Raw genomic sequence first — 17,956 nt, 5'->3', positions numbered from 1 at the left:
ACAGACTATATCTACAGCTAAATTGAAGGTATTGATTTCAGACTCTATGAAAGGTTTGTTTACATAGATAAAAACATGAGTACAGCAGGCCTGTATTCTCAGTAATGACATCAATAATGAATTGAGAAACACTAGGTACTTTTCATCTATGTCAGTCTATTAAATTATAAAGTATATACTGTATATATATTTTTACTATAGATGGCAAATCCTATGAAAAGACAAAAAACAGCTATAAATTTATCTTACTAACAAGTAGATTCTGTGTAGACAATAGCCATTAATTGTCAAAAACACTGCAGTAAAAACTATTAAAAACACAAATATGAGCCACACCTTTGAGCTGGGTGACATGTGCCTTCATTATGAAATAACGAGGACACGCCAGTTTATTTTGAGTTGATCCCACATACACTGTATTGTTACAGGAAAAGCTCACTAGAGCAGCTAACATGGATTAATCCACTGCTGGACAATAGTTCATTAGACATTATGTTCATTTTGGAAGATGTAGTTTGTGCTGGTATTGAATTGTACAGTGATAGCAGGTTACATAACCTACCTAAATCACCAAAAACTGAAAATTATAACCTTCATGAAGGCAGAACTGTTGTATTATTATGGGGGTTCCTAATGAACTGACAGTTGAATGCATGTCTTCAGTAGGAACAAACGTACTCACACACATTTGCCATGCTTTAAGATTAAACAATTTCCCAGCGTCAGACATATTAACATGTCCTGGGTGTGTTTTGTGTGTGTGTAGCATAACCTGGGTATGTGACAGTTTCATTCCCATCTTGAGCATTTTAAGTTCTCACTCTGCTAAAATGATCTTGTGGGACTAATGCAAGCAGACCCAGCAGGGAGGCGGTGCTGCTCTTCACTGTGACGCCGACTATCTGGTGACAAAAACAGACTGAATGGGAATGAATACCAGCATGTTCTGTGCTGTTCCTTTCACTCTCAGTTATTGTCTCTGTTTCTGCCTCCCTCGTGTGTGTGCGTGCACACACACACACGCGCCGTCTCTCTGGACTCGGCCGGTCTGTTGTGATAATGTGATATGACATAGGGGTCCAGGCATGATGTGTGCCATCTTTCACGCTTGACAGCGTGGCAATGACATTGTTCTGCCATGCGTCATGTTTGTGTGACATGTCTATTGCTTTAATAGGGAAATCCAAGACTCCTTTTCTTTATTGCTGGTGCACTAGTTTATTTGTTAAGTGTAACAGTTTCCACACAGATGGAACAGAGAAATATTTACTTGAAGATTTACTTTTAAACTTCAATTTGATTCGATTTTCTGCAACAACAATATTTTTCTCATGAAGGCAAGATATCTTTATAGAATCAGAGTGTGGTATCTCTCTAAAGCTGCAATACACTGACATATTGATAGACAGACCATTAGGAAGATTATACCTGGCGGCTTGATTTGATCCAAAATGATGAATACTTGCATGGTTTATATGGCAATACAATTTCCTCTCGATGGAATCCACTGATGTCTGTGTTTTATCTTCTGAGGTGAGGGAAACGTCGACTTATTAGAGCATGAAAAGGCAACAACAGAGTGGTATAGGGTAATAACTTCCTTGTCCTTTGAAATGAGTCTGTCATAGCTCCTGTCTTGACATAGCTATCTCTGAGAACCTAATGCTGAGAACTTTGTTATGTCTGCCACCTCCAGAGCGCTTCTGTAGGTACTTGGAGATATACGGCGTGTTCTCCGGGTAAAGATTTCTGTGTAATGCTGTTGTAGGATTACATTGCTTTTGTGTTACAGATGTGTGTACAAGGCACTGCTGCAAAAAAGTGAACTTATAATTGGAACAACTTGCTTTCCTGACATTCCAAAAAATGCCCTGAAATGAGATGAGGATGTCATAAAAGATGAATTGTATTTTACAAACAATTCTGCCCCAGTTAGTTTGTATTCTTAGCTTCAAAGCTAAGAAACTTGTAACCTGATCTACTTTTCTGAGTGTTTCTGAATGTCATATAGAACAATAGTGATTGACTTTGATCTGTTCATAAAAGAGAGTACTGTACCACATTCTAGTGGGAAAGAAAAAAAAGAAATATTTCAGTGACTGGCGGCGACCGTTCTTTAGTAAGTGTCTTACACGCTCTCGTTCCCCCAGCACTAACCCCACAGGGTGCTAATGAAATATCTATGTTCATCCAAATGTCTTTTCCAAGCCCCCTGGCCCATTCCGACACGACATGTGTCAACATGTGACTTCACACTTCAGCTACAATGGCTGCCCCAGAAATTACAGCGGCTCAAATTGAATTGCTTTTTGCTTAGAAGTCGCCAAGGGAACGCAAGTGTTGAATTATTAATATGATCCAACAGAATGGGTGTTTTTTTCCCCCTTGTTCTTAAATGTTTCTTAGCTACAAACAATAATTAGAAACTTCCCAAATAAGAAATTTGAACCTATAGAGATTTTGTATGATTGAACATGATTAAGAAAGACAAAATATATAACACAAGCTTGTAGTTTGTTCAGTATAATTCATTATTATGTAGGTACAAAAACAATAACAATTTGTCAATGCTAAAAGGATTTGCCAGCAGAAAAGTGACTCCACCACCAGAGCCTTTTTAGATTTAATTTATTACACACACACCGCTTCAGACACCACAGTTAAATCTCCTGATTTGACATTGAAAACTGTATTTCTCCTTCCTTTCACTCCATTTGGTCTTAATATAGCATCTCTTTAATCAGCTGCTGCGTCATTCTCTTTTTATGTGAGGAGAAAGCATTCAGGATAAATACTTAAAACAAAGATCCTCAGTGCTGGCAGACTAAATAACAATCCATCCCTCATTACTGCTGTGTCTCAAAAAAAAAGGACTTGATGGCCATTGACCTGGAGCCATATCGCTTCTGCGGTGTCAACATGACCGGCTTTCGTATCCTCAACGTGGATAATCCCCAGGTTGCAACCATCGTGGAGAAATGGTCGATGGAAAGGCAGATACCGCCTAAACCGGATTCTGGCCTGCTGGAGGGCATCATGACGGTATGTTTTATTTCTTCTGTGTTGTTCCAGTTACAATCAGCTGTCAAAATGTTAACACAAAGACCCTGCATCTGTCCATCAGTCTTATCTGTGGCTTTTGCCCGTGGAAAGAAATGGTTTTAACAAACTACCTTGCCTCAGAAATTATCAGTGTATATGGCAACCACTATATTAGGTACATCGTCTGATTTACCCAAACAGCTCTCTCTTTGAGGCTGCAGCTCATGTATGAATAAAAGATAAATACTTTATTATGCATGTAAACAGATTTGAGTGATTTTGCTACAGTGCGATTTAATGTTAAATGGGAAAGGTGCATATTTTAAGTGATTTTAAAAAAGGTATGACCATTGGTACCACACTGAGTGGTTCCAGCATCTTATAAACATCCAATCTGCCACTCAATTTATGTCAATATCTGCAATTTATCCAGTGGCTCTTCTCGGGAAAAAAATGTCTTTCTGATTTGAGAGGTTAATAGACAAAAATCAGCCAAGCTTACACAGAGGTATGCAGGGTTTTTAAATTACAACTCATTAAGGCACTCAAGAATAGAAGGGGCCTCAGAGAGGACAACTTTTCTATAGCTTCGAACCCATGGAGTGCAATTTTCACTGCAATTATCTACAGCTGCAGTGAGCCAAGATCTCTGAACCTGAACAACAGAACAGGAAGAAACTGCCACCTGGTCAGAAATCGTGGTTCTGTTCTGGCATGCTGAAGGCAGGGTCAGATATTGGCAAGAACAGGACATGTCCAGTCCAGTCCATGGAGTGATCGTTTATGCTTTCACCAGTACAGACAGGGGTGATGTAGTGGTGTGGAGAACATTCATTAAGCCCTTTCACACCAATTATCCTTTGAACGTGCCGGTCTGTCTAAACATTGTTTCTGACCAGGGGCATCCCTTTACAGCCATTCTTTTTTCAAATGGGTAGTTTATTGTGGATAATGCACCATTGTCTCAGTATGTTTCCATGAAAATGAAAGCAAATTTGGCTTACTCCAGTGTGCCAGAAACTGATCCCATTGGTCTCACACTGGCATACATTAACTGCTGATAGAAGATGTAGGTCGTTTATATGTTACTAAATGTTGACCAAATTTATCTAGCAGGTTTAATCTTTTTCATATATCATATATCCACTAATGAGCAAATCCAAATCATGTGCAGTTGCCAATGATTTGATTTTACAAATGTGTAATCCCATTCATCATCTAATGTAAATTAATAATGAAGCAAATGTGTTAAAAGTAATTCTGTTTTGACTTTTCCTTGTTCACATTTGTGTATTTGTGCCATCACCGAAATCTACCCAAAACAGAAACTCACACGAGTCCAAATGACTCATGTCCAAAGGTCATTAAAGTAAACTGGACATGAGCAGGGCTACATTTTGAATGATCAGTGAGAAGCACAGAAGATGCTGACTTACAAAATTAAAACTGTTTAATTGTGTATGTAAACTCTTAAATTTAATTACCTGAAAGATTTAACAATTGGCCTTGAAAGAGTGTGAAACCTTCATGTACTAGAATAAAGGATTAATAGTTACTAAATACATTATATAATTGATTTTTAAAATGTAATGTCGGCACAAAAAATTCCTCCAAAAGCTGAGGAAATTACAATAAATAATAAAGTTATGAGTGTCAAAGGGATGCTATTGGAAAGAATTTTTTTTCTTTTCATTTTGGATCTTTGGATCTTCCCATATCAGTGTGAACATTAGATTGATGAAGACCCAACTGTTTACGTATTTCCACAGCCATCAGCTGAAATAATGTTCACCCCTTATTCCAGACAGATGCAGCTCTGACCTATGATGCAGTCCACATTGTATCCGTCTCATACCAGCACGCTCCGCAGATGACGGTAAACTCGCTGCAGTGCCACCGCCATAAACCCTGGAGATTTGGAGGGCGCTTCATGAGTTTCATCAAAGAGGTGATGGGACACCTGTGGCCTGTTGCTATTTAATTTAAGTGTTATTTATTTTACTGATTGAGTGGTGAGCATGACAATGGGAGTGGAGTGAGGACAGTGTAGTCATTTGGGACTTAGATATTTACCCAGCAAATCAATAATATCCACATACAAAGAAAACCAAGCCTTGATAGACACATCAAAGCAGTGTTGTTGTCAGCCTTATAAATTCCCTGTATTCATAACCTATTTTCCAGAAAGCATGTACTGTAACCCTTTGAAAGCACAACTTGTGTAATCGTTTCTTATTTCATCTAACATGATAGTCTGACAGTGCCTCAGAATACACAAACAAGTCTGTGCAAAATGGCAGATGAAGGTTGTGCAGAGATGATACTTTTTGTATCTTGATTTGTTCAAACAACTAAATCATTAGTATTTGTCTTGGGTGTGGTTTAGAATTGGCAGGAATTCCATTTGTTTTTTTTCCCTTCTTATAATCACAGAGGCTTTGCCCTCTAACCAGGATACCTCATCTGTGGGAACTGCCCAATAAATTTGCATATACCCAAAGAGCAGTGAGAATGATAGAAACAGGGGGTTGTGCATATAAAAGGATAGAGAGGGACAGCATGGTACCCATCCCATCCACAGCATGACAGCATCCCTCTCCATCAAGATACCGCCATGTGTCTGTGTGGTAAAACTGCTCAGGCCCCAGGGCCAGAGTCAGAGCAGGCTGCCATCATGCCTAGGCTGGCCAGCATCAAATGTCACAAATGTGGATGTGACCGTGAATGGTTGTCCGTCTCTATGTGTCAAGCCTTGTGATTGACTGGTGGCCTGTCCCGGGTGTAGCACACCTCTCGCCGAATGTCAGCTCGGATAGGCTCCAGCGCCAACGCAACGCTACCTAATTGAAGGGTGGATACTCTGTCATCACCTGGCTGGCACTTTGCCTCCAATTGGAGAGGGAACGGAGCAGTGGTTACGCAGTCTCTCCCACATACTATTGGTCCACTGACCTTTGCCTTCAATCCAGGTGTAGAGAAAGGGAAGAGTGGGCAGGTGTTTGTGGACCATCCACTTAACTTTAGAGAATGCAAGGCGACCCTAAACTTATGGTACAATATTAGCTGGCACTCCCCTTCCAGTGTTGGGTACCAGGATACAGGGAGTTAAGTCTGGGATAACTGCTGTCCTTGCTTGCAGCCTAGTTCGGTGGTAGGCAGGGGGCAGAATCAGGGCTCACAAGGAGAAAAAAAAAAAACCTTTTTATCCCCTAATGCATCACTTTTGAAAGAAAGCGTGATTAAGCAGGAGGTTCAACTTGGCTCCTCCGGGTTGTTTCTTCACCAGCAGGCAATGTCCTTGAGAGAGCAAAGCTTAACCTTTCATAATGGCACTAGACTTTCTCTTCAACGATATTCAAAGACAGTGTTTGAAATTGCCATCGCCCAAATCCTCAGGTCAATTTAGTGAACAGAAAGTGATCTACCATTTTTGTGTCGGCATGCAAATGAAGGTGGAGTGGGATGGATGTTTCCAACTTGTTTCAGGTTTCCCTCATTCCCCCTGCTCATGTGATCAAGACATGTGAGGATTAAAGTGCCGGCGCTTGTGTTTTCAGAGCAGTGCACTAAGACCAACGAGGTGTTGAGTTTGCCCACAATCATCTGCAGTTTTATTAAGTGTGTGTCGTCTGACCTTCTGTTAAAGAAGTCTCACTTGGGCAATCCGGTGCGACACGCTGACCTGACTTTTGTCAGCATCACATAATGGAGTGTAGTTATCATATATTTCCTCTTACCCTATAGTGGCCAATGATATATGGAGGAGTTTGTGCGTAGTAGAAGAATTATCATTGTAACCCTGTCTATATGATATAGCATTGAGCAATACTGCTGTTTCTGACGACTTAGTAAATAAGGAAGAGGATCAGTGCTGACCTGAAGGGGGTGGTGGGGGGCAGCGTCTTTAGGGATGAGGTATTCTGGATCCGATTTTCAGTTTGTGGTTCAGTAAAAACAAGGAGTCCAGCCGACAGTATATACCCCTTGAATGTTAGAGTACTCTGTGTAAATGGAATCGGAGTTGCAATATGTAACCATGCATTTATAATGACAAATCAACAATGAACGACTTGGAAGAAAATGTCATTTTTGTCCTTGCACTCGTGATACAACTGTTTTCTAACCATTCCCACAACCCCCAGAATTCACTGTGCAAAGTGTGCTCTGAAATCTGATGCCCCATATTATATTGGTACTCAGCTCCACATCCCCGACTGGCACAAGATCCATGAAATACTATTGTTCGTGTTCAAGTTGCAGGAACAATATCTGCTTCTCTGCCAAATGCGCGAACACAAATACGCTTAGGCTTACGCCATTACAATGCACAGCAAACAATGTCCATGTGTGTGGTCATTTGAAACAATGAGCATTGTTGGCCAATCTAAGAATATGTGCCATTAGGAGTTATGTTAGCGACTTGCAGTGATCATGACAAAAGCAACTCAAGTATTATTACAGGGTTGTTTTTATTCAAACTGTAGCGTTTGGTTACAAAGACACTTACTCAGGCCTGATTTATGCTTGCTACAAGACAAGAGTCAGACATATTCTGAAGGTCAAATTGGCCCTTTGCATGTGATGTGGCTGAGGCATTTATGTCACTCTTTGAATTAAAGCTGTTTGAACACGTCACCCATCTCAGTTGTGTTAAGACTAGACGAAATGAGGTATGAGGTGGAAAAGGAGAGTGCCACAAATTTCTCATTGAAGCTTCGATCTTCTTGCAGCAAGTTCTGACAAGGTACAGGGACGACGGAGTGAGCTATTGCCCGTAGGGTTGGATTTTAAATGTCAGAAAACTGCTGCTGCTTGACACACAGTGATTGATTAGTCTGTTGTTCCAAGACCCATTAAAAAATCAAGTGTCGACATCACAGAATGCGACTGAATGAAAGGGACACCAATGGAAAATGAAAAATCTGTTTTCGCATAGATATAGATAAAACACATAGATTTGACTAAAATAAAATAAATCTTAGCATAGTATTCTATAAAAGAGGATTCCCCATAGATGACTGGGCATGCAGTGCACATGCCAAGACTGAAATAAAACAGACACTAACAACGACAAAAGAAGAAATAGTTGATAGATGGTGACTTCTTTTAGAGGAAGTGTGAGAGGACTGTCATGTTTGCTTATGCACACATCTGTTGAGGTGTCGGGTATCAGGGAATAGTAATAGGGGGCAGTTATGTGTTTTTCCCCCTCATGGGGAATCAAGCAAAAGGCGATGGTTGTTAATTAACTCTATAGTCTGGAGGGAAAACGCTTTGGAGGCGTTGAGATGTAAAATGTAATTAAAAAAAAAAAAGAAAAAAAAAAGAAAATGCAGCTCGTACAGTTTACGTTTGTACTTTTGGTCCGTGGGCACTCGTGCATGTGTGGGTGTGAATTTTCTGTCCGTGAAAGATAGAGGGTGTTGTGGTGTGTTTTGGTGACATCACTCGTACATTTCTCTGCGATTATTTCCTCATTATTCTCACATATTGTAATTTGCACCAAATATTTTGTTCCAAACATATACAAACAGAGCAACTGCTGTGACAAAAAGGTTCACAATATAATGCAATATGCTACAACAATTGTGAATTATACTCTTCAAAAAGATAGGCTAGTATGTATTGCAGGATAATTGTACTGATTAGATTAGGTTGTACAGGTGTTTAGATTTTTAGGTGCAGGATTCTGCATCACGACAATAAGGTTGATAATGTGCGATTTGTTTTATTAATATGGGTATAAATATGTAGATATATTATCTTTCAGTCCCACTGGGATGGGTTGACGGGGAGACTGTCATTCAACAAGACAACCGGTCTACGTACAGACTTCGACCTGGACATCATCAGTCTAAAGGAGGATGGACTTGAAAAGGTAAATTTTGTTTGCTGAGACGGAATTAAAAAATAAAAAAAAACGCAACAGCAATGCGTATCACTGCATGCAGTACATGAAAAAGTAGAACTTCTGAGATGATTATAGCATGAAAAGAAGTTAATGGATTATTGATTTCAGAAATATGTTTCAGATTTTCCTCTTGGTGTGCAAGAGATAATGCAAATTTGACAGTATCATTTACCTCCTAACAAGGAAGCAAATTGGCTGTTTCAACATAAGCATAAGTTAGTGGATCATAAAGCAAATTGGATTAGGGTACACATTAGGGTGTTAATTGCAGCCTCTCTTAATGATAATTTGAGGTGATGCCCAAAATGCTGTTTGGTGGTAATGAGCTGTATAAACATGTTTTACAAAAAAAAGGGAAAAAATGAACTAAATGGTTGGTAATGTAGAACTTATTTTATTATACTGGAAGGCAAAGTACCCTCTGGACTATAACAGCTTTTCTCTACTAGAGGGCTTTCATACATTATGAATACATCAAATAGGGATAAGTCCCATTATGACTTCCTCAAGTACTCCCTAAAGGCTCAAGACCATATAATAGCTGGGGCTTTTCAGCATGTAACCCTTCTGTTCCAGAATGGAGCTTGTAACACTGCTGCTTTGAAAGGATTCTTCTTCTGCCTTTTACTGGCATCTTTTCCTGCGCGTGGTCAATTAAGCTGAAGCACAGTCATCTTGCAAAAAAATATTTGATGGCATATTAGCATCATCTCATTGTGTCTCTGACAAATCCTGCGTTCGAGCATGCTCGCATTGATCCTGCAGATCCTTTTTTTTTTTTTTTTTTTGTATATCCATGGAATCGGCTTTAACTGTATGAGCCTGTTAAGATGTGGACTTTTCTCAACTAATCCACTGTAATTGAATATTAGCCCAAGTTTGAGCTTTTGCTGGAATTATGAACAGGTTCTGAGAGTGCCACTTTCACTCAGCGTCGGCATGCTCAGGAGGGTGAAATAAATGTAATGCTCTCTGTGTGGTTCCGTGAGTAAGTAACTTTTGAATCAAGTCTTTTGCTAATCATGTTTAATGAATTGAGCTAATTGTAATTGGGTACAATTAGAAAGAATTTTGCAAAGCAGAGTGCATTCACAGATATTTTTAAATCTCTCTCCTGGAGTTCTTTTTGGTTGTGTGACAAGCTGTAACTAATGTGCTTTTCAAATTAGAGCATACGCCTCTCTCTGGATCAGGCAGGGAGGACTTTAACAGACGTTTTTCATCCTTTTTCTTTTTTTTTTTGTTGGGCGTTGTACGTCTTTAGATGGATCCACCTCAAGCACAAAGCCCTCGTGAATATTAAAAGCTGTGTCTGTAGTAATAGAGAGAGCAGGAAAGATGGAAGGAGGGCTTCGTACAGGGGCTTGCTTGCAAACAGAGATTGTTACAGACGGCCACAGGACTATTTGTGCTAATGATATGTTCCAGAGTGTGTCCCTACAATATGCAGAGCTTTGTTGCCTGAGGGCCTCTTGCATGCATAACTCCTTTTATTTGTACAAATCTCTTAGCCTATCTTACTGAGACTGCAGAGCGAAATTACGTTCACAATGTAATCCGACCGGCAACCCTACGCTGGTGCCATCCTTCAAATTAACTGCAACCTTCTTGCAATATTTGTTATTTTATAATAGCGTCTGTTTGTTTTAGCGTCATTGTTTAGCCTTATTTCTTTTTAATACACATTTACACACATCTGAGACAACACCAATACAGCACCACATCAGACAGCATATTTCTATTTATATACTTTAATGTAATATTAATAGTCTAACATAATCTGTTATCTTTATTTTACAAATTTCTCGTGTCTATTTTCATAATTGTTGGTATTGTTTCTGTATTTGTGAGTATCTTATAACCTACTGGCAATCTACAGTATTACTAAGTCTTGTTTTAATATATAGTTCATCAAATGAGTCCAGTTTCTTTGATTTGCCCATCGTGCTTGATGTCTCTCGAGACATACACCTAACTACGCTGTGCTTTCCAAAACGCCTTGTTCTGCTGATATAAAGGTGACTCATCTGATGCCGCCGGAGGTGTGTTCAGCCTGGCACTAATCTGGTAGACTGGTTGGCAGGGGAGTCTGCTGGGGTCACAACAGCCAACCAACAGACACAGAACACTTAGCTACACACTTTTCATCTTCCACAGGTGGGGAAGTGGAGTGCGTCGGGAGGTCTTAACATCACAGAAGTGCCGAAGCGAAAAGGGATGAACATCACCGATTCCCTGGCCAACCGCTCCCTCGTCATCACCACCATCCTGGTAGGTCACCTGTGTAGCCTGGAGTAAAAGATGTCCTAAAAGTTGCCCTGTTAATAAGACCCTGAAATTCCAGCTTTAGAATAAGGTCTTATGTTTATTTCTTTCTAGCATCAGCCATGTTTTACTCAAAATTTACTGCAACATTAAAAAGAGATGTGTTCAGTTTTCTTTGTGACTGACACGTAATATATTTGCTAGATCTAAACACAGCACACAAATCATAGATTACGCATCAGATCTTGTACCCTAATTGACTGTTTGCAAAACCCTCCACCATACAGCCCTTATGCAATGACAGCTTAGCAGCTGTAACTAGGCACAGAAAACCTGTCAAACATTTGATTCCCCGCACGTTGAAGGTATATGCATAGGGTTGTAGTAAAAGTGATATAGAAAAAATATTTTGAGGTTTTCCAAAACCAAAAACACAATCGGAAGAATGGATCGAACAGTGTGTTTTTCTGCTCCAATACAAGCTGCAAATGTTAGCATGCTTGGTTAGCAAGCTTCCTTATATTTAAGGTCGTCATAATATTCGAAGTCTGTTGTCCCTGTTAAGATGCATTTGCCCTTACCTTAACCTGAAGCTAACCTTACCCTAACCAGTCATCTTTGCCTCCTCTCAAACCTTGGAATCTAATTTCTTCTGTATGCTAACCCAGCATTACTTCTGGGGCCAAGGAGCCTCGACTTGAAGAAGTTTAAACCCAAGCATATCCACAATGTATAACCAAAAATAGCTTTTCGTTGCAATCCTACACTCTTTACACACTGGGCAGTTTGTGCATGGGACATGCCACTTTAGCCCAATTCTTTCAGCATGGTGTCACATACAGTATGGAAAAATCAATTCAATATTTAACCAGCCTTTTACAGGGATCCTGATTGGCCTGAACAATTAATCTAATATTAGCATAATCACAATATGGATAAGTGCAATAACCAAAGGGAGCTACAATGTTTTGATATAAGGTAAAATGTGTCTTAACATGCCATTATAGAGGGAACATTGTGGTGTTTTAGAGATGCCCCGGCCTACAAATCATAGTCTGCACATGTAAGGGAACATGCTTCTTTGGTACAGACCCCAGCAAAAATCACATCATCATAATTTAGAATTTTTTTTTTTTTTTTTCCAGTGAAAATAAAATGCAAAAATTCCCACTAAAATCATGACTCATCCCATTCGCAATATGTGCCAAAATATGCTATTTTTTTTGCACATCTCTCAGCCCTAATTCCTGATTTAAAATGAGTCAGCCGGACACATTAAAAAGTCAGAGATGGGGACAGCAGTTTAAATAACTCATGTTAGATTAATTAGCTACCTAGCAACAGCTCCAGGTTTCTTTTCAGCTTGAAATGGCCTCCCTTTGTTTTAAAAACCAACCAAGAATTTCAAGTGTTAAACCTCCCATTGCTATCATTACAACTGCATATGTGCAGGAATAGAAAGCTTGACAGGCTTAGCAGCAGCGTCTAAGTTAGTGAATGTTTAATTATCAGTGACCCATGTGAGATTTTAAAAGTTGGCTACATCATAATGTTCAGTTAAAAGACCAAAATAAAAAAATGTAAAAAAGAACTAGGTAGTGAGATACAATGAACTATTGCTGAGAATGGAATTAATTACATGTTCAGATGTTCAGGACGAACTGGGTGACCCCTCCCCCAGCTTCACATCCCATTCATTTGTACATCCCCAGTTGTATGTACTTAAAACCGTCACTGGATGTTGGGCTCTTTGTGGAGCTATCAGGGAGGTGCTGACACAGATGTCCCCCTCGATGCACCTTTTCAGGACAGATATACAGGCTACAACCATAAACACTATCATTATGCCTATGTTGGATCACAGGGCTGTAATTATGACAAGTGAGGTCAAGGCAGGACATAATTAATGCCTATCAGGTGCAGATCCATGTTAATTCTGTCTCAAAGAGGAGAAATGGAAGAAGGATTTAAGTGGTGTATTGTTGAACTACTGTACAAGGAAGTGGCAGAGTTTTCTGATTTAATGTTGAAATTAGAGCTGTGTTAAGACGTGTTCCTCACCGAGCAGTTCAAGTGTTTCAAGTTAATTTTAAGTTTTCCAAAATTTCAAAAGACATTTGAATATTTCTGACATGCTCCTGGATTTGCTATTTCACTGGGAATCATTAGTTTAAGATCATAAAGCTGCCTACTTGCTGAAGAGTGTGTTTCAGCTTTAATATCAATCTCTCCTCTTAGCGTAATGACATTGCATCAAACTGATTCCAGTGATGCATGAACAAGACGTCTGACAGCTTTATAGTGATAACTTTGTCGAAGAGATTAAGGCACTTAATGTGTTTTCCCGCTTACATTAATTGTTTGCACTCCATTGCCTGTAATGTCTCTGCACAGGCCGACCTCCCTCCTCTTTCTGTTATGCACGCCCATGCTGCGACTGTGAGGGTAGAACTGGTATAAACACTTTGATTTGACTTCAAACCTTGGGGAATAACAAGAATTGGAGGGCTAGAAACAGATGGTAATGACTTTTTCCCTTAACATGCAAACTTTTTGATCAAGTTAATTGGACAACTTGAGCAAAGTTTGTGGCTAAGCAGTTACTCTCTAAATGCATTGTCATCAAGTATTCATAACTTATTATTTATTTAAGAGACCATCCTAATTGTAATGTCCAAATGGTTTCATATTTTAATGGCAAACAATTAAAGATGTTTATCATTTCCTGTATGTTTTTTTTCATAGGCATTTTTATTTTTCTAAAATTTATGGCATAAATTATGCCCTGCTTCATGTTAGGTTTGGTTTACAGTACTGTTTACATGCAACTAGCCTCAACAAAAACAAGCACAACAACTGTGTCCCCATGCCACCAGCACGTGATGCTGTATTTCTGTTGCTCCCTCCTCCATCCTCACCACCTCCACTTCCCCCTAAGAAGAACAATTTCCTCAGGGAATAAAGAGTGCAGTGACTGCCTATTTTCTCCTCTTTGACTGTACTGTTTAAAAAAAAAAAAAAAAAGGAAAAAGAAGAAGAAGAAGAAAAAAAAAAGCACAGGGTCACCTTCACTAGAGAATCAATTACTCTGCTTCTGAGCTCAGTTTGTAAATTATACATCTGGCTATTTGAGGCAATAAATTGTATTATAGCCATTGCATAAATGGACCAACATGTTTTGAAGTGCACAGCGGGATATGCAAGTCTATCTGGCAGGGAAATGGTAACAGGCACTAAATAAAGGAAATCATTTATGAGCTATTCGGTGTTAGTCATTGTCACTGCAGGCATCAGCTCAGTTGCTCTCCCTTGGAGGTTGGTGACAATTGATGAAGGCAACGTTGTGGGCATGTTCCATTTCACTGCTGCATTCTGTTCCTAATCAAGCTTTTATACAGCTCAAATTATGAGCAAGCCAGACAGGATATTACAGGCCAGTAAAGAGTGTCAGCCACCTGACCATAAAATGAACCGACCTGTGCACCAGCTATATAGGTCAACACACAGCAGTGTGGGGGAGTGTGGCAGGTTTAGTTAGCTCAACACTGCAAGCACATTGATAGTATAAACATTCCTTCTGTGTGCATTACCATCACTATAGAAAACGCCGGTTGCAGCTTTGCAATTTAAAAGACATTTACTTACATTAGAGTCTTAAAGTAGCTCAGGTCTCCTGTTGCTTATACATCAGTGTAAGAAAAACCTCAGCATTCTTTCATATTTTAACACTCCCTATAGCCGCACACTGAACCAGAATCTGCTGTCACTGCCAGTTAAACGCAACAGCGGCTCATCAGCTCAGATCACTTTGCTTCAATTAGGTGCATGTGCTGAAACAAATTGAAAAAGCTGACCTCACCATTGCTTTTCATTTGATCTTTTGGATCTGTGCAGGAGGAGCCATATGTCATGCTTAAGAAGTCTGACAAGGCGCTGGTTGGGAACGACCGTTTCGAAGGATTTTGCATCGACTTGTTAAAAGAGCTCTCCAACATCCTGGGCTTCACCTATGAGATCCGTCTGGTGCCGGATGGGAAATACGGCTCTCAGGATGACAAGGGCCAGTGGAACGGCATGATCAGGGAACTTATAGAACATGTAAGTTGGACCTCATATTGTCTCCTTTACATTTTTTTCCTTATAGGAATAGTTCGACATTAGAGGAAATGTGCTAATCTGCTTTTTTTTCAGAGAGTTAGATTGATGCCAGTCACTGTGGCTGGAACAAGCAACCTGCTAGCTTAGCCTAGCAGTTGCCAGGCAACTAGAGAAAAAGTTACAGGCCAGGTATAGTCTGGTAAATAACTAAAAAAAAATCAAATTTTGTTTTTACACTTGACTTTTAGAGATGTGGGTAGGTGGATTTTGTTACCTTTGGACTGAGCAAGGCTAATTGTTTCCCCTTGTTTAGTCTTAATGCTAAGCTAAGTAGCAGCTAACTGCCTCAGGCTACATATTTACCATACAGGCATGAGAGTGGTGTCAATCTTCTCAGGATTCTCTCAACAAGCAAATAAACGCATCTCCCAAAACCTCAAAATATTACTTTATTATACACCACATCACTACAATTATGCAGCTCCATGTTTTACATCATCACATGAACCTACAAAAGCAATGCCACTGAAGTGAATAGCTGGCTATGTCCTTCATGTGGACACTGATATAGTTATGATTGAGTACAAGTCAGGAGCAGCCTGCAAAGCTGTCACTCACATTTATGGCACAATTATGCCAAGGTTGCCTAAATGTTACAATTGTGTTGATGCCATTCAGTCCGACAAACCACTTCCTACAGATGGATGAACCACAGATCCGGGATGAGCATGCAAACACTGAATATATTGTCAGGATGCAGAGGAACACACCGCCAATCATCTCGCAGAGGCATAGTGGGGAACCGCAGCTGTCTGTATCAAATTCAAAGATTCATCGGCCATGAAACAGCCCTACCTCGAAGTGATGGTGGCAATTCTCTGCTGGCATTTCATAAGTGCCCCTGTCAGTGCTCTCTCTTTGTCCTCAGCCCCATCAGGTCAGCGCTGTACTCAGCTGAAAACTTGTAATAGCTTAAGTGGCATTTAGTGCAGGGAATCGTATGGCAGGAGTCAATGGCTTGGTGCTGAAAGGGTTGGGAAAGGTGGGCTCCCACTGCAGCACTTTATTTCTCCATCCAAGCTTTTTGCTAGATCCACGTTGATAACAATAACCTTGAGGGGAACAAATGGATTACTAAAGGCAGAGAATGCTGGCACGAAATGGAGATGCATGACTCAATCATTAAACAGCACATACACTCTTTGTGTTAGTCTGGTCCTTGATTTAAAGGGAGACGGTGCAGGTGGCTGCAGAGAGTCTGTTCATTAGCTTAAAGCCAAATAGAAAAAAATAATAAAAATTGTGTGACATAAGGTTCACATGTGTTATGTGAAGATGTAGCATTTGGTGATTGAGACCTCTGGACCCAGATTTGATATGAGCGTAAGCTGTTGAGAACAGAGTGTTTACACATCAATGTGTAGCTCTATTTGCTTTTGGTTTATAGCTTTAGAAATTGAGAAATTATAAAGAAGCAGACAAATACAGTTAACTGATTCCATTGATTTTTCTGTTTTATAACATACCAATATATTTTATCCTTTTTAGGTCTATTGCCTTTGTAAATAGCAGCAGAAGAGAAGATTAGAATCTAGACTGCTAGTTATTGCTTTTACTGCTCCTTATCGCATGACCAAGGATGCACGACGTCGTCTTTGTGGATTTTTAGTCGGTTCTATTTTGTGGTCTGGTGCTCTCCTTACCCTTGTCGGTATGGATAAGCTGATCATGATTCAGCAGACCTGAAACATAAACTTTAAGGCGAGCTGAGGAGATCTGACCCTGGAATGATATGAGAGGCCAGTGAGGCTACAGATTCCATGAGAGTAAACCACAAAACTACTGCAGTTGTATTCCTTCTCAACTTTAGCAGGAACTGTACTCTTCAGTTAGTCGCTATTTTCTTATATACGTATTCCATGTTGTTATCTGTTCAATTTGTATTCATGACTACTTTCTATTAACCTCTTAAAAAGCCATTGCTCCCTCTCTGTAATACAGATAAATAAGATGTATAACAGTTTACCAGGGATCAGTGCGTTTACTTAAAGAAGGGTCATGATGTTAGATAAGGTCTGAGGTACTGGAGAAACAGGGAAAACAGTTGGTTTAAGCTGATAAAATGGTGCTGAAACACAAGACTCATGCATTCTTAGCTCACATAGTCTGCCCTCATAAATCATAGTTGCCTTACAGAATTACACAAAACTGTTTGACTGACATCTTTTTAAGAGAACAAGGCTTGGGCTTATTAAAACCCGTCGTAAACCTTCATTCACTTCTGTAATTCATCAAGCTTTGTCACACAAAGAGGGAGATGTGACAGATATAGAGAAAAGCTCAGTATGTATGTGTATGTGTGTGTGTGTGTGTGCCTTTTTATGTTTTGGTATGAATGGGATACTATTATGCGATTTACTCCCCATGTAACTGAGGCGTCTGAATGACAAACTGCAACGTTGCCAAGTGCAACGATTTAGCATTGTGTAACATACAGCCCTCTATTTTGCTCTGTGTAGTCAAAGCTCACTGTGGTGCCAAAGGGCATTGTTTGGAAGGTGCTAAATGATGCAACAGGCCTTGTTAAACTTGATTTAGTCACAATAAATGATCACTTTAATCATGCTGTGATGCAAATGT

General features: G+C 39.8%; 1 protein-coding gene across 1 annotated transcript in view; it reads left to right on the top strand.

Moving 5' to 3' along the window:
* grik3 (glutamate ionotropic receptor kainate type subunit 3) overlaps positions 1–17,956 on the top strand; it is a 94,523-nt gene that overhangs the window by 54,633 nt on the left and 21,934 nt on the right. The window contains exons 6-10 of the mRNA XM_023415253.1: positions 2,872–3,042; positions 4,847–4,990; positions 8,813–8,920; positions 11,111–11,224; positions 15,113–15,316. Of these exons, the coding sequence (XP_023271021.1) occupies positions 2,872–3,042; positions 4,847–4,990; positions 8,813–8,920; positions 11,111–11,224; positions 15,113–15,316 (741 nt within the window). The remainder of the gene's footprint in view (positions 1–2,871; positions 3,043–4,846; positions 4,991–8,812; positions 8,921–11,110; positions 11,225–15,112; positions 15,317–17,956) is intronic.

Source organism: Seriola lalandi, unplaced genomic scaffold (genome assembly GCF_002814215.2).
Source record: "Seriola lalandi dorsalis isolate HSWRI2012SDOR001 ecotype SW California unplaced genomic scaffold, Sedor1 jcf7180002054546, whole genome shotgun sequence".
NCBI classification, from domain to species: Eukaryota; Metazoa; Chordata; class Actinopteri; order Carangiformes; family Carangidae; genus Seriola; species Seriola lalandi.
The sequence above is the reverse complement of the archived record's forward strand: the minus strand, read 5'-3'. Positions and strand labels throughout refer to the sequence as shown.